This window comes from Hylobates moloch, unplaced genomic scaffold (genome assembly GCF_009828535.3).
Source record: "Hylobates moloch isolate HMO894 unplaced genomic scaffold, HMol_V3 SCAFFOLD_14, whole genome shotgun sequence".
NCBI classification, from domain to species: domain Eukaryota; kingdom Metazoa; phylum Chordata; class Mammalia; order Primates; family Hylobatidae; genus Hylobates; species Hylobates moloch.
In genome coordinates this window covers 57,226,744-57,243,315 of record NW_026652289.1, presented here as the reverse complement: position 1 = coordinate 57,243,315, position 16,572 = coordinate 57,226,744, and the positions used below count along the sequence as shown (strand labels likewise).

At 41.0% G+C, this 16,572-nt stretch overlaps 1 protein-coding gene across 1 annotated transcript in view; it reads left to right on the top strand.

The window, feature by feature from the left end:
* The window catches only part of THSD4 (thrombospondin type 1 domain containing 4), a 663,778-nt gene that overhangs the window by 266,673 nt on the left and 380,533 nt on the right, over positions 1–16,572 (top strand). Inside the window, exon 6 of the mRNA XM_032174674.2 lies at positions 4,034–4,170. Coding sequence (XP_032030565.1) covers positions 4,034–4,170 — 137 coding nt within the window. The remainder of the gene's footprint in view (positions 1–4,033; positions 4,171–16,572) is intronic.

Sequence of the window (16,572 nt, the reverse complement as noted above, 5' to 3'; positions counted from 1 at the left end):
AATATCAGGGCTCCAGATACCTGGTAATATCCTAAATTTAATTAGAGTGCCTATATTTGGGGTTATATTATCTTTTAAATTCAGTCGTGGGATCTGAATATCTTTGATTCAAAATAAGAGTCAGCTGCTTCCAAGTCGGCTCACTGATTGATTTTCCTTAGAGCAATGATTCCCAAACTTGACCATGTCCTAGATCTCATCCCCAGAGTTTCTGATCCAGGATGTCTGGGGTGAGGCCCAAGAATTTGCATTTTCAGCAAGTACGCAGATGATGCTGGTGCTGCTGGTCCCAGGACCACAGTAAGAACCACTGCTTTAGTGCGTGGACGGTGAAATATTCCTTTTGGAGGCAGGGAGGACATTCAGGAAACAGATGAGAACAAAGAAGGAGAGAAACAGAGAGAAGTTTGTGCCCACTTCCTCTTGCTCCCAGCTTATGGCACCCCTTCTGTTTTCCCCCTTTCGCTGCACCAACAAAACCTGACAAAATCTGCTTAGAGAAGAGTCTCCTGGCATCAGAATTGTACTTTACTTAAAGGCAAAAAATAAAAATAAAAATAAAAAATAAAGTGAATATCCATGCAAAACCTTAATTTGAAACCCTTCAAAGGTTGTTGTTGTTTTTGAAATGGGATCTTGCTCTTGCTCTGTCATCCAGGCTGGAGTGCAGTGGTACAATCACAACTCATTGCAGCCTCAAACTCCTGGGCTCAAAGGATCCTCTCACCTCAGCCTCCTGAGTAGCTAGGACTACAGGCGTGCACCCTCATGCCCACCTAATTTTTAATTTTTTTGTAGAGACAGGGTCTCATTATGTTGCCCAGGCTGGCCTCAGACTCCCTAGCTCAAACAATCCTCCTGCTTCAGCCTCCAATAGTGTTGGCATTACAGACGTGAGCCACTGTGCCCGGCCCAAATGTATTCTTCTGAGGAATTTTAAAGGAGTTGGGGGCTGGGGGCAGAGGCTTATGCCTATAATCCTAGCACTTTGGGAGGCCGAGGCAGAAGGATCACTTGAGACCAGGAGTTCAAGACCACCCTGGGCAACATGGCAAAACCCCATCTCTACAAAAAATACAACAATTAGCTGGGTGTGGTGGCGCATACCTGTAGTCCCAGCTACTCAGGAGGCTGAGGTGGGAGGACGGCTTGAGCCTGGGGGGTCAAGGTTGCAGTGAGCCAAGAACGCACCACTGCACTCCAGCCTGATAGAACAAGGCCCTACCTCACACAGACACAAAGGTGGGGGGCAGTGGGTAGGAAGTCTATGCAGGGTCTAGAGAAGTCATTACATAATTTTATGAGAAGAACTAGGGTATTTTCTAAGGCAACAGGATGCTAGGTAGTTTTGTTAAGAAGTCCCTTGTCCTCAGGTTTCAGTTATCTCCTAGTTGCAAATCTGAGAAGGTGGACCCAGTGTCCCCAGTGTCTACTGGTGGGAGTAGTTAAGGCCATTCCTCTGGGTTCTTTTCTTGTGGCAATTTGGAGATTCTGCTGTAATTGTCTCATGTTTAGCTTTTTTTTTTTCCCCCTCAGAATGTTCTTCTGCATTATGGTTGCAAATATTGAGGAATAAAATTCTGGCCCCAAAAGATAGTATCTCAAAGGATAGAGATAGTTGGGAGGAAGCCAAGAGAAGTGAGGACCCAAAACCCTTGCCCAGATGAGGCTGCCTTTCACAAACACTTTCATTACTTATAATGCAATGCACCTGGATAGTTCTAGCGCTTCAGAAAGTGAGGAGCTGGGGAGAGAGGGAATGGGGTCTTGATAGATGAAATGAGAAAGCAAGTTGTAGGAGATGAGTTTTGCCTCCAACTTGTCACTTCCTTTCTTAAGCCTGTTTTTTAATCTATCAAATGATGATTTGGTTTGAAATAAATCCCAGAAGTGCTTCCATCTTGGTATTCTTTTATTTTTTTCCCCAAATCACCTCTTATATCTTTTGGGCAGCCAAGGAAAGAAACCAGGTCTCTTGACTTCTAAGATAGAGCTCAGAGTATCTAGACAATGCAGCCTTCCTGAACCATGTGGTCCCAGAGGCTCCATGTGACTTCCTGTTAGAGGTTTTCAGTGGCTTTGGAATAGAAGGAAGTTTATTGCTATGACAGTCAGGCAGCCACACTGGGGAAATATGCTGTATCATGTAGTGTAGGAAAAAGTCAGTATTACCCAATCAGGTAATCTGATTTTTAGACAGCCTCTTCCAGGCTGTCTATGGCTGAGCATAGCAGTAGTCTTGTCTCCAAAACAGTTTTGTTTTTTTTTTTTTTTTAAATACAGTGTGTACTTGGCTTGTCTGTTTCTTTTGAATATAGAAATATATCTTGCCTGAAATTTATTTTCATTCTTATTTTGGAAGCAACTAAATTGTTCTGAGATGTTCCTTGTAGCAGTAATTAATTTAGCATTTACTGAGCACCCTCTGTGTGCCAGGCTTGGTGTGAAGTGATAGAAATGTGGAGAAAGACTCGAGGCAGGGAAATATATCTAGCAGGAGGAGGGGAGAGAGACAAGGGGGAGAAAAGGCCGATATTCATTTATCCATCCCTTGTTTCATTCCTCAGATATTTGTTTAGCATTTGCTATGCGCCAAGCTCTGTGCTGGGTTCGTGGGATACCAAAGTGAATAAGACAGAGACATTCTGTATTCTCGCAAAACCACACTGCAATACAGCATAGTTAAGCCTGAAATAGAGGAGGCCACATCAGCCTGAGAGGGGACGGAAATAGAGGTGGGATCCAGATCCATGGAGGACTTCCTGAGGAGGTGACCTAGAAATGCAAACAAAGTACAAATGCAGGCCAGCCAAGTGAGGGAAGGAACAGTTAAGCAACTGCTAGAAAGAGGGAGTGCTTAGTTGTGTGTAGACTGTGTATTTAGGAATGTGGATTTAAGGAAGAACAGGAGGAAATGGGGCTATAAAGGTAGGCGAGGTTCCACTCTTGAAAGAGGTTTTATCCCTCGCTTAGAACTTTGAACTTCAACCTAGAGTGACGGAGAAGCCACTTAAATACCTCATAATGGAGGAATTATTACAGGAAGCTGCAGCCATTTAAAAAGGCATACAGATGATATAACTGCGTAGATATTAAGTTTAAAAAGCAGAATATGGCCGGGTGTGGTGGCTCATGCCTGTAATCCCAGCACTTTGGGAGGCCGAGGTGGGCGAATCACTTGAGGTCAGGAGTTCAAGACCAGCCTGGCCAACATGGTGAAACCCTGTCACTACTAAACAATACAAAAAAAATTTAGCTGGCTGTGTTGGCAGTTAGCTGTAATCCCAGTTACTCAGGAGGCTGAGGCAGGAGAATCACTTGAACCCGGGAGGCGGAGGTTGCTGTGAGCCAAGATTGCGCCACTGCGCTCCAGCCTGGGTTACAGAGTGAGACTTGCGAACATAAAAATTATGTGCTCACTGTGATTGCTGATATATGAAATATATTTAGGTTGGTGCAAAAGTAATTGTGCAGTTACTTTTGCACCAACGTAATTAATTATGACAATGGCAAAGCATGGGAGGATGACTAAAAGTAGAATCTGTTATTTGCGTGGTGAGAGTCTTTAAGAATTCCTTTATAATATTCACTCAGCACTGTATCACTACTATATGCAAATAGAGCAAGATACAATCCCTTCCCTGTATCATCAGATATGGAGAGAGCTGATAACTTTCATGCACTTTAAAAAAGTGTGTGATTATGAAATGTCCAGAATAGGCAAATCAATAGAGACAGAAAGTAGATTGGTGGTTGCCAAGATCTAGGGGGAGCGAGGAATTGAAATGACAGCTTACAGGCACAGGGCTTCTTTTTGAGCTGATGGAAATGTTCTGGAATTATATAATGGTTGTGGTTGGACATGCAACCTTATGAATATATGAAGACTTATTGAACTGTATAGTTGGTTAAAATGCTTAATTTTATGTTATACAAATTTTATCTCAATAAAAATTATAGGAAGAAAAAAGGTGCTGATTCCACAGAGATGATATTGCTTATACCTTATCTTTATTTTATTTTACTTTGGTAGTAAAAGGCAATCGCAAATGTGAGTTGAACTGCCAGGCAATGGGCTACCGCTTCTATGTACGGCAAGCTGAGAAGGTCATCGATGGCACCCCCTGTGACCAGAACGGCACAGCCATCTGTGTGTCTGGGCAGTGCAAGGTAAGTGCCCCCAAACTGGGGTGAATTCTTAGGGTGTTTGATCTGTGACTGCTGACTCCATTGTTTTCCAGGGAGAGACTAGGCTGCTAGCTCCCCCCAGCCCACGTCAGGGCCACTGAACCATGCGCTCTGGGAGGAGTGGGCTGAGATGGGGCTGCTTGGTCAGCCCTGACTGTGCTTTTGATCTTTGGGCATCACCAGTTCCCACTCTAGCATTCCCATTATTAAGTGATTTATGTTGACACCACATGCTTCACAAGGGACACGGCAATCTTTGCGAGTTGGATCTGGAGCTCCTTCCTTGCCTGTGAAACGGAGGTTATGGAAAGGGCACTGCTGGTTTAATCAAGAAATGGTTGGCGTCATGAGGGTGGCATTTTAAGGGAATGGCATATTTTATCTTGCCTCTCCCCAGAAGGGGCAGGCTTCCAAAGGAAAGTTGTTTCGTGCCTTTTATAGCAGAAGTTGTACTTTAAACAGGAAGTTTTCAACCTCCTTAGGCTTCTGAAGTCTGTTCCAGGAACTCCCCGCCTGGCGTTCTGCAAACATTCTGGGCTTCAGAGAATCCTTGTGGGATGCTCAATGTTGACAGAAAGCACCATTTGGTTAAAAATAGGCATCTTAGATGAAATGGCACAAATTCCGTAGCCATATTAATTTGCACTTGGACTTCTCCCCTCCTTTCATCTACATATGTATTCGTGGAGCTAAGATTTAGCAGGTAAATGACTCTGGAGCCCAAATGAAGAGTCTATCTTAACTAGCACTCTATAGCTAGCTGGCAGACTGATTTTTATCACAGGAAGAGCTCTTTGGCTATAACACCTGGAAGTTCCTATTATAGTTTGAATATAAATTGCTACGTTGTTTAATATTAGGGATATTGAGGTGTGATTTGTGAGCACAACCTACCCCCCCAACAACATTTTGAATGAGGAGGTTTCAAATAGGATGCAAAATAACTTATAAAGCAGGATTGATATTCTCAGATTTTAAAAAAGTATATTTTTAATTATGAGTACATAATGGATGTATATATTTATGAGGTATATGTGATATTTTGATACAGACATACAGTGTGTAATGATCAAATCTGGGTAACTGGGGTATCCATCACCTCAAGCTTTTAGCATTTCTTTGTATTAGGAACATTCCAGTGCTACTCTGTTATTTTATTTTACTTTATTTATTTTTTGAGATGGAGTTTCACTCTTGTTGCCCAGGCTGAAGTGCAATGGCCCAATCTCAGCTCACTGCAACCTCCGCCTCCCAGGTTCAAATGATTCTCCTGCCTCAGCCTCCTGAGTAGCTGGAATTACAGGCTCACACCACCACGCCCAACTAATTTTTTGTATTTTTAATAGAGACGGGGTTTCACCATGTTGGCCAGGCTGATCTTGAACCCCTGACCTCAGGTGATCCACCCGCCTTGGCCTCCTAAAGTGTTGGGTTTACAGGCATGAGCCTGTACTCTTTTAGTTTTCTTAAAATATACAGTAAATTATTGTTAGCTATAGTCACCCTATTGTGCTACCAAACACTTGATCTTATTCATTCTAACTGTATTTTTTTGCCCATTAACCATCCTCACTTTATAACCGGATCCCTACTACCCTTTCCAGTCTCTGGCCACCGTCATTTCACTCTCAGTCTTCAGGAGTTCAGTTTTGTTTTTTTTTAGCTCCCACATATGAGTGAAAACGTGATATTTGTCTTTGTATGCCTGGCTTATTTCAGTTGACAGAATGTCCTTCAGTTCTATCCATGCTATTGCAAATGACAGGATTTTGTTCTCACATTTTGAATGCAAGTTAAGAAAGGAACAAGGTGTCACTTGATATCTGATGTGTATAAAGTATCTTTGGAAGAGCAAACCCTGAAAGAATTAGGATGCGGTATAGAAGAGGCAGGAAGCATCATGGGAAACATCATAGCCTCCAGTTTTCCACTCCTTTGGAAAAACCACTGGTTTTTGCACATCCTCTCTGAGCTTCAGTGTCCTCAGAAAATACTTAAGGGCGTTCTCTGAGAGTTTTATCATCTCCAACTTTAATGTTCCCTGCTTCTAAATGTTACTGAACTAAAATGATGGGCCTGATAGCAATCTAGCTTTATCTTTCAGATTCCAAAGCAACTGTTTCATTTCCTGAATACAGGTGCACACTGCTGAGGAATGGTGAATGTAGTGGTAGAGTATAATGGTTACAAACCTGCCCTCCGAAGTTGGATTGCCTGGGTTCAAGTCATGCCTCTTCCACAGGTTTACTGTGTGAATTTGCAAAAGTTACTTAAGCTCTCTGTGCTTCTGTACATCATCTAAAAAATGAGGAGGATGGTACCTACGTCCTGTGTTGTGATGAAGAGTCATGACCGTATAACAGGGTTTGGCATTCAGTAAGCATACTGGCATTTATTAGTATTAACACTGTGTATGCTTACATATATACCATTGTACTTGGATTTTCTATGCAAAAGTATTTGCCTTTTTTGGTCGATTATAGATTTGTCAGATGCACATGCTCTTTTGGGTCAGTGCTCTCACGCTATAGTGTGAATCACTGGGGATTGCAGATTCTGATTCAGCAGGGCCTAGGGAAGGTCCTGGGAGTCCGCTTTTCTACCAGACTTCCATGTGATATTGATGCTGCTGGTCCCTGGATCATATTTTGAGTGGCAAGGTTTTAAGGGACATTGATTAAAATATGGTTAACAAAGAGCCAGAAATATAAATATATGGTGGTGAGATGACTTGGAAGGAATATGAAATGTGGTCTCTTCACTGGGAGAGCACGTTTTCTTAGTATTTCATTAAATGTCTATTAGCTGATGATATAAGAGAAAAGCAAACACTTATAAGGACATGGGTATGGATTCTTACTAATTAATGAAAAACGTTCAAACTTTACGGCAACACAGTTTGCAGATAATAATTGCTAAAAGCCTGAAACAGACATTGTCCAGGATGTGAGTATATTAATAGGGTTCTCATGTTACTGGGACAACTTGGATACTACTTTGCATTTGTTCTCTGCATTTGCCTGAAATTCCCTCCTTGAAGTTGTTGGAACCACTGACTATCCCATCCTCTCTGGAACTTGAGTTTAAATAATCAGAAGTACATTTGCTTCCCAGGCTGAACTTCTGTTTACTTTGCAACTTTCAAAGGGTAAAGGGTCCTTTTCTAAATACTTGATTGGATGCCCAGAATTCAAATAGATTTCTCTACCTCTCTGACTTGTGGCTGAGAAAGCTGTCACTCACAGACAGTTTTCCCTAAGATGTGTGTCTGCATCTGAAATAGTGACACAAAGCCTCTCTTGGCCACATAGAGTTGAAAGAAATAGCCAGGCTTACAAGAAAAGTTATTAAAAGGTGACAAGCATTACATAATACTATGAGCTGAGTCTACAAAAGGGTCCTCATGAGAGGAGGGCACCGTCCTCACATCAAGCCAAGTAAGGGCCCCAGGCCCACCCATTGCTGGCTTGAATGCTGTGTTTCAGCTCAAGCTAGAGCCGTGTTTACCCAGTTCTGGAGCTCCTCTGTGGTTTATTTATTTTTTAAAAATTCTTAATTTGTCATTTTTGTGGGCACATAGTATATATTTATAGAGTACATGAGATAATTTGATACAGGCAAACAATACATAATAATCACATCAGAGTAAATGGGGTATCCATCCCCTCAAGCATTTATCCTTTGTGTTACAAATGATCCAGTTATACTGAGTTATTTTAAGATGTACAATTACATTATTATTGACTGTAGTCACCCTGTCGTGCTATCAAATACTAGATATTGTTTATTCTTTCTATTTTTTTGTACCCATTAACTATCTCCACCTCCCCCTTAACCCCCGACTACCCTTCCCAGCCTCTGGTAACCATCATTATCCTCTCTATCTCCATAAGTTCAATTGTTTTAATTTTTGGCTTCCACAAATAAGTGAGAACATACCAAGTTTGTCTTTTTGTTTGTTTGTTTTTTTAAGACGGAGTCTTACTCTGTTGCCCAGGTTGAAGTGCAGTGCTGCAATCTCGGTTCACTGCAGCCTCCGCCTCCCAGGTTCAAGCCATTCTCCTGTCTCAGCCTCCTGAGTAGCTGGGATTACAGGCATGTGCCACTACACCCAGCTAATTTTTGTGTTTTTAGTAGAGACAGAGTTTTGTCGTGTTAGCCAGGCTGGTCTCAAACTCCTGACCTCAGGTGATCCAGCCGCCTTGGCTTCCCAAAGTGCTGGGATTACAGGTATGAGCCACCGCGCCTGGCCCGAAGTTTGTCTTTTTGTGCCTGGTTTATTTCACTTAACATAATGACCTCCAGTTCCATCTATGCTGTTGCAAATGACAGGATCTCATTCTTCTATGTGGCTAAATAATACTTTATTTTGTATATGTACCACATTTTCTTTATACATTCATCTGTTGATGGACACTTAAGTTGATGCAAATCTTGGCTTTTGTGAATATTGTTGCAATAGACATGAGTGTGCAGATATCTCTTCGATACACTGATTTCTTTTCTTTGGGGTATATGCCTACCAGTAAGACTGCTGGATCACAGGGTAGCTCTATTCTTACTTTTTTGAGGAACCTCCAAACTGTTCTCCATAGTGGTTGTACTAACTTACCTTCCCACCTACAGTGTAAGAGGGTTACTTTTACTCTACATCCTCACCATCATTTGTTATTGCCTCACTTTTAGTGAGTTATTCACTCGTATTCCAACTGGGGTGAGACAATATCTCATTGTAGTTTGGATTTGCATTTCTCTAATGATCAGTGATGTTGAGTAGGTTTCCATATACCTGTTTTCCACTTGTGTGTCTTCATTTAAGAAATGTTTATTAAAATCTTTTACCCATTTATTTTATTTTATTTTTGAGATGAAATATCGCTCTGTCGCCCAGGCTGGAGTGCAGTGGCGCAATCTTGGCTCACTGCAAGCTCCGCCTCCCGGGTTCACGCCATTCTCCTGCCTCAGCCTCCCAAGTAGCTGGGACTACAGGTGCCCACCACGACGCCTGGCTAACTTTTTTGTATTTTTAATAGAGTTGGGGTTTCACCATGTTAGCCAGGATGGTCTTGATCTCCTGACCTCGTGATCTGCCTGCCTCAACCTCCCAAAGTGCTGGGATTACAGGCATGAGCCACTGCACCCGGCCCTGCCCATTTTAAAATCAGATTATTAGATTTTTTTCCTATAGAGTTGTTTGAGCTACTATATATTTTGGTTATTAATCCCTTGTCAGATGGGTAGTTTGTAAATATTTTCTCCCATTCTGTGGGTTGTCTCTTCACTTTGTTGATTATTTTCTTTGCTGTGCAGAAACTTTTTAACTTGATGTGGTCTGATTTGTCCATTTTTGCTTTGGTTGCCTGTGTTTGTGGGGCATTACTCAAGAAATCTCTGCCCAGTCCTATGTCCCAGAGAGTTCCCCCAATGTTTTCTTGTAGTAGTTTCATAGTTTGAGGTCTTAGATTTAAGTGTTTAATCCATTTTGGTTTGATTTTCGTATATGGTGAGAGATAGGAGTTTAGTTTCATTCTTCTGCATATGGATTTCCAGTTTTCCCAGCACCATTTTTTTTTTTTTTTGAGGAGACTGTCCTTTTTCCAGTGTATGCTCTTAACCCCTTTAATGAAAATGAGTTCACTGTAGATGTGTGGATGTATTTCTAGGTTCTCTACTATGTTCCATTGGTCTATACGTCTCTTTTTATGCCAGTACCATGCTGTTTTGGTTACTATTGCTCTGTAGTGTTATTTGAAATCAAGTAATGTAATTCCTCCAGTTTTCTTCCTTTTGCTCAGGATTGCTTTGGCTCTTCTTAATCTTTTGTGGTTCCATATAAATTTTAAAATTGTGTTTTTCTATTTCTGTGAAGAATTTCATTGGCGTTTTGATAGGGATTACATTAAATCTGTAATTTGCTTTGGTTTTATGGACATTTTAACAATATTAATTCTTACAATCCAGGAATACAGAATATCTTTCCATTCTTTTGTGTCCTCCTCAACTTCTTTCATCCATGTTTTATAGTTTTCATTGTAGAGATCTTTTACTTCTTTGGTTAATTCCTAGGTATTTTATTTTATTTGTAGCTATAGTAAGTGGGATTAGTTTTTTAATTTCTTTTTCAGATTGTTTGCTGTTGGCATATAGAAATAATGTATATTTGCTGTTCCCATATAGAAATGTTACTGTTTTTTGTATGTCGATTTTGTATTTTGCAACTTTACTGAATTTGTTTATCAATTCTAATCATTTTTGATGGAGTCTTTAGTGTTTTCCAAATATAAAATTATATCATCTGCAAACAAGGGTAATTTGGCTTCACCCTTTCCAATTTGGATGCCCTTTATTTCTTTCTCTTGTCTGATTGTTCTAGCTAGGACTTCCAGTACCACATTGAGTAACAGTAGTGAAAGTGAGCATCCTTGTCTTGTTCCAGATCTTAGAGGAAAGGCTTTTGGTTTTTCTCTATTCAGTATGAAACTGGCAGTGGGTCTGTCATATATGACTTAATTATGTTAATTATGCATGTTCCTTCTATACCCAACTTTTTGAGGGTTTTTATCATGAAGGGATGTTGAATTTTATCAAATGCTTTTATTGGCATCGATTGAAAGGTCATATGGTTTTTGTCCTTCATTCTGTTGCTATGATATATCACATTAATTGATTTGCCTATGTTGAACCATCTTGCATCCCTGGGATAAATCCCACTTGGTCCTGATGAATGATATTTTTATTGTGTTGTTGAATTTAGTTTGCTAGTTTTTTTCTGAAGGATTTTTGCATCATGCAAAAGTATTCCCTCCTCCTTTATTTTTTAGAAGAGTTTCAATAGGATTGGTGTATTAAATCTTCTTTAAATATATGGTAAAATTCAGCAGTGAGGCTATTGGGTCCCAACCTTCTTTAGTGGGAGACTTTTTATTACTGTTTCTATCTCATTACTTGTTAATTGGTCTGTTCAAGTATTGGATTTCTTCATGGTTTAATCTTGATAGGTTGTATGTATCTAGGAATGTTATTCATTCTACATTTTCCAGTTTATTGACATATAGTTGCTTATAGTAGTCACTGTTGATGCTTTGAATTTCTGTGGTATCAGTTGTAATGTCTCCTTTTTTAGCTCTGATTTTATTTATTTGAGTCTTCTCTCTTTCTTAGTCTGGGTAAAGGTTTGTCCATTTTATCTTTTCAAAAACCAGCTTTTCATTTTATTGACCTTTTGTATTGTTCTCTTCATTTCAATTTCATTTATTTCTGCTCTGATCTTTATTATTTCTTTTCTTTTCTTTTTATTTTTCTTTTTTTTAGGCAGAGTCTTGCTCTGTTGCTGAGGCTAGAGTGCAGGGGCATGATCACAGCTCACTGCAGCCTTGACCACCAGGCTCAAGCAGTTCTCCCAGCTCAGACTCCTGGGTAGCTGGAATAACAGGTCTACACCACCACACCTAACTAATTTTTAAATTTTTGTAGAGTTGGGATCTCACTATGATGCCTAGGCTGGTCTTGAACTCCTAGGCTCAAGCACTTCTCCTGCCTCAGCCTCCCAAAGTGCTGGGATATAGGCATGAGCACCATGCCTGGTCTATTATTTATCTTTTACTAATTTTGGGGTTTTTTCTCATATTTCTAGTTCTTTAAGATGCATCAATCGGTTGTTTGAAGTTTTTCTACTTTTTTGATGTAGGTGCTTATAAGTATAAACATCCCTCTTAGTACTGCTTTCAGTGCATCCCATAGATTTTGGTATGCTGTGTTTCCATGATTATTTGTTTCAAGAAATTTTGCAGTTTTCTTCTTAATTCCTTCATTGACCCACTAATCATTCAGGAGCAAATTGTTTAATTTCCATGAGTTTGTATAGTTTCCAAAATTCCTCTTGTTATTATTTTCTGGTTTTATTCCATTGTGGTCAGAGAACACACTTGATATTATTTCTGTGTTTTTGAATGTTTTAGGACTTGTTTGGTGGCCTAACATATGGTCTATCCTTAAGAATGATGTATGTGCTGAGGAAAAGGATGTGTATTCTGCAGCTGCTGGATGAAATGTTCTGTAAATATCTATTAGATCCATTTGGTCTGCAGTATAGATTAAGTTTGATGTTTCTTTGCTGATTTTCTGTCTGGATGATCTGTCCAATGCTGAGAGTGTGGTGTTGAAGTGTCCAGCTGCTAATGTATTGGCATCTGTCTCTTTTTTTTTTTAGTTTTAGTACTATTTGCTTTATATATCTGGGTACTCCAGTGTTGGGTGCATATATGTTTACAGTTGTTAAATCCTCTTGCTGAATTGACTCCTTTATCAAATAATGACATTCTTTGTCTCTTTTTATAGTTTTTGCGTTGAAATCTAGTTTGTCTAAGTATAGCTACACCTGTTCATTTTTGGTTTCCGTTTGCATAGAATATCTTTGTTTATCCCTTTATTTTCAGTCTATGTGTGTCTTTATATGTGAAGTGTGTTTCTTGTAGGAAACAGATGTATGAGTCTTTTTTTTTAATCCATTCAGCCACTCTATGTCTTTTGATTTGAGTTTTGTCCATTTCCATTCAATGTTATTATTGATAGTTAATGACTTATTTCTGCCATTTGTTATTCGTTTTCTGATTATTTTGCAGTCTTCTCTTCTTTCCTTCCTTCCTGTCTTCCTTTTAGTGAGGGTGATTTTCTCTGGTAGTATGTTTTAATTTCTTGAGTTTTGCTTTTTGTATATCTGTTCTATGTTTTTTGGTTTGGTTACCATGAGGCTTGCAAATAATACAGTTCATTATTTTAAACTGATTATCACTTAACATTTATTGCAATTAACAAACAAAATAACAAGCAAAGAGAAACCAATAAAATTTTACACTTTAACTTCATCTCCTTGCTTTTTAACATTTTGTTGTTTCTATTTATATCTTATTGTACTGTCTATGTCTTGAACAGTTGTTGTAGTTATTATTTTTGATAGGTTCATCTTTTAGTCTTTCTACTTAAGGTAAGAGTGGTGGCCGGGTGCAGTGGCTCACATCTGTAATCCTAGCACTTTGGGATTACTTGTGGTCAGGAGTTCAAGACCAGCCTAGTCAACATGGTGAAACCCCATCTCTACTAAAAATATAAAAATCACTTGGGTGTGGTGACATGCACCTATAATTCTAGCTACTCAGGCATGAAAACTGCCTGAATTCAGGAGGCAGAAGTTGTAGTGAGCCGAGATGGTGCCACTGCACTCCAGCCTGGGTGATGGAGTGAGACTCTGTCTCAAAAAAAAAAAAAAGGGTAGTTTACACACCACAATTACAGTGTATAATATTCTGTGTTTTTCTGTGTACTTACCATTACCAGTGAGTTCTGTACCTTCAACTGATTTCTTATTGCTCGTTAACATCATTTTCTTTCTAGTCTTTTTGTACTCCCTTTAGTATTTCTTGTAGGATAGGGCTTGTGTTGATAAAATCCCTTAGCTTTTGTTTGTCTGGGAAAGTCTTTATTTCTCCATCACATTTGAAGGGTGTTTTCACCAGATATACTATTCTATGGTAAAAGTGTGGTTCCTTTAGCACTTTAAATATGTGATGCCACTCTCTCCTGGCCTGTAAGGTTTCCACTGAAATGTCTGCTGCCAGATGTAATGGCTCTTCATTGTATGTTATTTATTTCTTTTCTCTTGCTGCTTTTAGGAGCCTTTCTTTTTCTTTGACCTTTGAGAGTTTGATTATTAAATGTCTTGAGGTAGTGTCATTTGGGTTATATATACTTGGTCTTTTATACCCTTCTTGTACTTAAATATTGATATTTTTCCCTAGGTTTGGGGAGTTCTCTGTTATTATCCCTTTGAATAAACATTCTACCCCATCTGTCCTGTACTTCCTCTGGAAGGCCAACAACTCTTAGATTTGCACTTCGGGGACTGTTTGCTAGATCTCGTAGGCGTTTTATTCCTTTTTACTTTTTTCTTTTGTCTCTTCTTGTGTGTTTTCAAATAACTTGTCTTCAGGCTCACTGATTCTTCTTTCTGCCTGATCAGTTCTGCTATTAAGAGACTCTGATGTATTCTTCAGTATGTCAGTTACCTTTTTCAGCTCTAGAAATTCTGCTTGATTCTTTGTTAAACGTATCTGATAGATTTCTGAGTTCCTTCTCTGTGTTGTCCTGAATTCCGTTGAGTTTCCTCAAGACAGCTATTTTGAATTTTCTGACTGAAAGGTTACATATCTCTTGTTTTTTCAGGATTGGTCCCTGATGCCTTATTTAGTTCGTTTGGTGAGGTCATGTTTTCCTGGATGGTCTTGATGCTTGTGGATGTTCATTGGGGTCTTGATAGTTCAGAGTTAGGTATTTATTGTAGTCTTCACAGTCTGGGTTTGCTTGTACACTATCTGGGTTTGTTTGTACTCGTCCTTCTTTGGAAGGCTTTCTGGATATTTGCAGGGACTTGGGTGTTGTGATCTAAGTCTTTGGTCACTGCAGACATATTTGCATTAGGGGACACCTTAAGCCCAGTAATGCTGTGGCTCTTGCAGACTCATAGAGGTACCACCTTGGTGGTCTTAATATAAGTTCCAGAAGGATTCCCTGGATTACCAGGTAGAGACGGTTGTTGTCTTCCCTTACTTTCTCCTACAAGAATGGAGTCTCTCTCTGTGATAAGCTGCCTGAATCAGGGAAGGGGTGACATAAGCACCCCTGTGGCCACCACCACTGGGACTGCGCTGGGTCAGACCTGAAGGCAGCATAGCACTGGGTCTTGCCCAAGGCCTGCCATAGCCACTGCCTGGCTACTGCTTATGTTCACTCAAGGCCCTAGAGCCTACAATCGGTAGGTGGCAAAGCCAGCCAGGCTTGTGACCTTCCCTTTAGGGTGGCAAGTTCCTTCCAGCCCTGGGCTGGTCCAGAAATACCATTTGGGAGCCAGGGCCTGGAGTCAGAAACCTAGGAATCAACTGGTGCTCTATTCTACTGCAGCTTAGCTGGCACCCAAACCAGAAGACAAAGTTCTTCCCACTCTTCCATCCCCTTTCTGCAAGCAGAGGAGTCTCTTCCCGTGGCCACCACCTCCATAGGCCCATAGAGAGCACTGCCAGGCTGTCACTGATGTTCACTCAAGGACCAACTTGTCTGTAGTCAGCTTGTGGTGAATGCTGCCAGGCCTGGGACCCCCCTTTAGAGCAGTTGGCTCCCCTCTGACCCAGGGCAGGTGCAGAAATCCTGTCCAAGTCCCAAGGTCTAAAATTAGGGACTCTAAGAGCCCACTTGGTACTGTACTCCACTATGGCCAAACTGGTATCTAAGCTGCAAGACAAAGTCCCCTTTACTCTTCCCTCTGCTTTTCTCAAGCAGAAGGAGTTTCTCTCCATAGCCACCACAGCTGGGAGTGCGCTCAGTCACAGCTGAAGCTAGCAGATCTCAGAGTCACCCAAGGCCCATGATGTGTACTACCTGGTTACTGCTGCTGATTATTCAGGGCCCAAAGGCTCTTTAGTCAGCGGGTGATGAATCCTGCCAGGACTGGGTCCTTCCCTTCAAGGCAGCAGGTTCCCTTCTGGCCCAGGGTATGTCTAGAAATGTCTTCTGGGAACTACGGCCTGGAATGGGGGCCCTCAGGACTTACCTGCTGCCCTATCCTATGGTGGATGAGACAAAGACCTCTTTCCTCTTCCCTCTCCTTTCCTCAAGTGGAAGGAAGGAATTTCTCCCATAGAGGCAAGCTGTGCTGCCTGGGGTTGGAGGAGGGGTAGTGTAAACACTCCTTTGACCACCCTGGCTGGTGTCTCACTAGGTTTCATGCCCCCCAAGTCCACTAGCTCCAAGCCTAACACCAGAACATTCCCAGTGATTACACGGCTTGTGGCCTAGACTGCCTTTCAGGTATATTTAGGACCCCAGAGTACATTGGCCCACCGTGGCAAGCCTTGCCATAACTCAAGTTCCAACCACTGGGATGGATGAGTGCCCTTTGAACTAGGCCTAGTCTCAATGCTCCCTCCATGGCAACAGCTGGGTTCTGCCTGGTGTTGCTTTCCACTGTGACAGCGCAGCACTGAGTTCCAATACAAAGTCCCACATCACTGTGCTCTCCCTCCCAAAAGCGCTCCGACTCTCTGCACCCCATGGCTGCTGCTGGGGAATAGGAGAGGATTGGTGTCAGTGATTCGAGACTGTCTTTCCTACCCTCTTCACTGCCCCTTTCAGTGATCCTAAGTTAAAACCAGGTTATGTGATCGCCCACCTGATTTTTGGCTCATATGGAGGTGCTTTTTTTAATAAATAGTTGTTAAATTTGGTGTTCCTGTGTGGAGGATGATGATAAAGGCTACTATTCAGCCATCTTGCTCTGCTTCTCTGCACTTTAGACCCGAGAGCTGAAATAAGGACAAGAAGAATGTGATGTCCTAG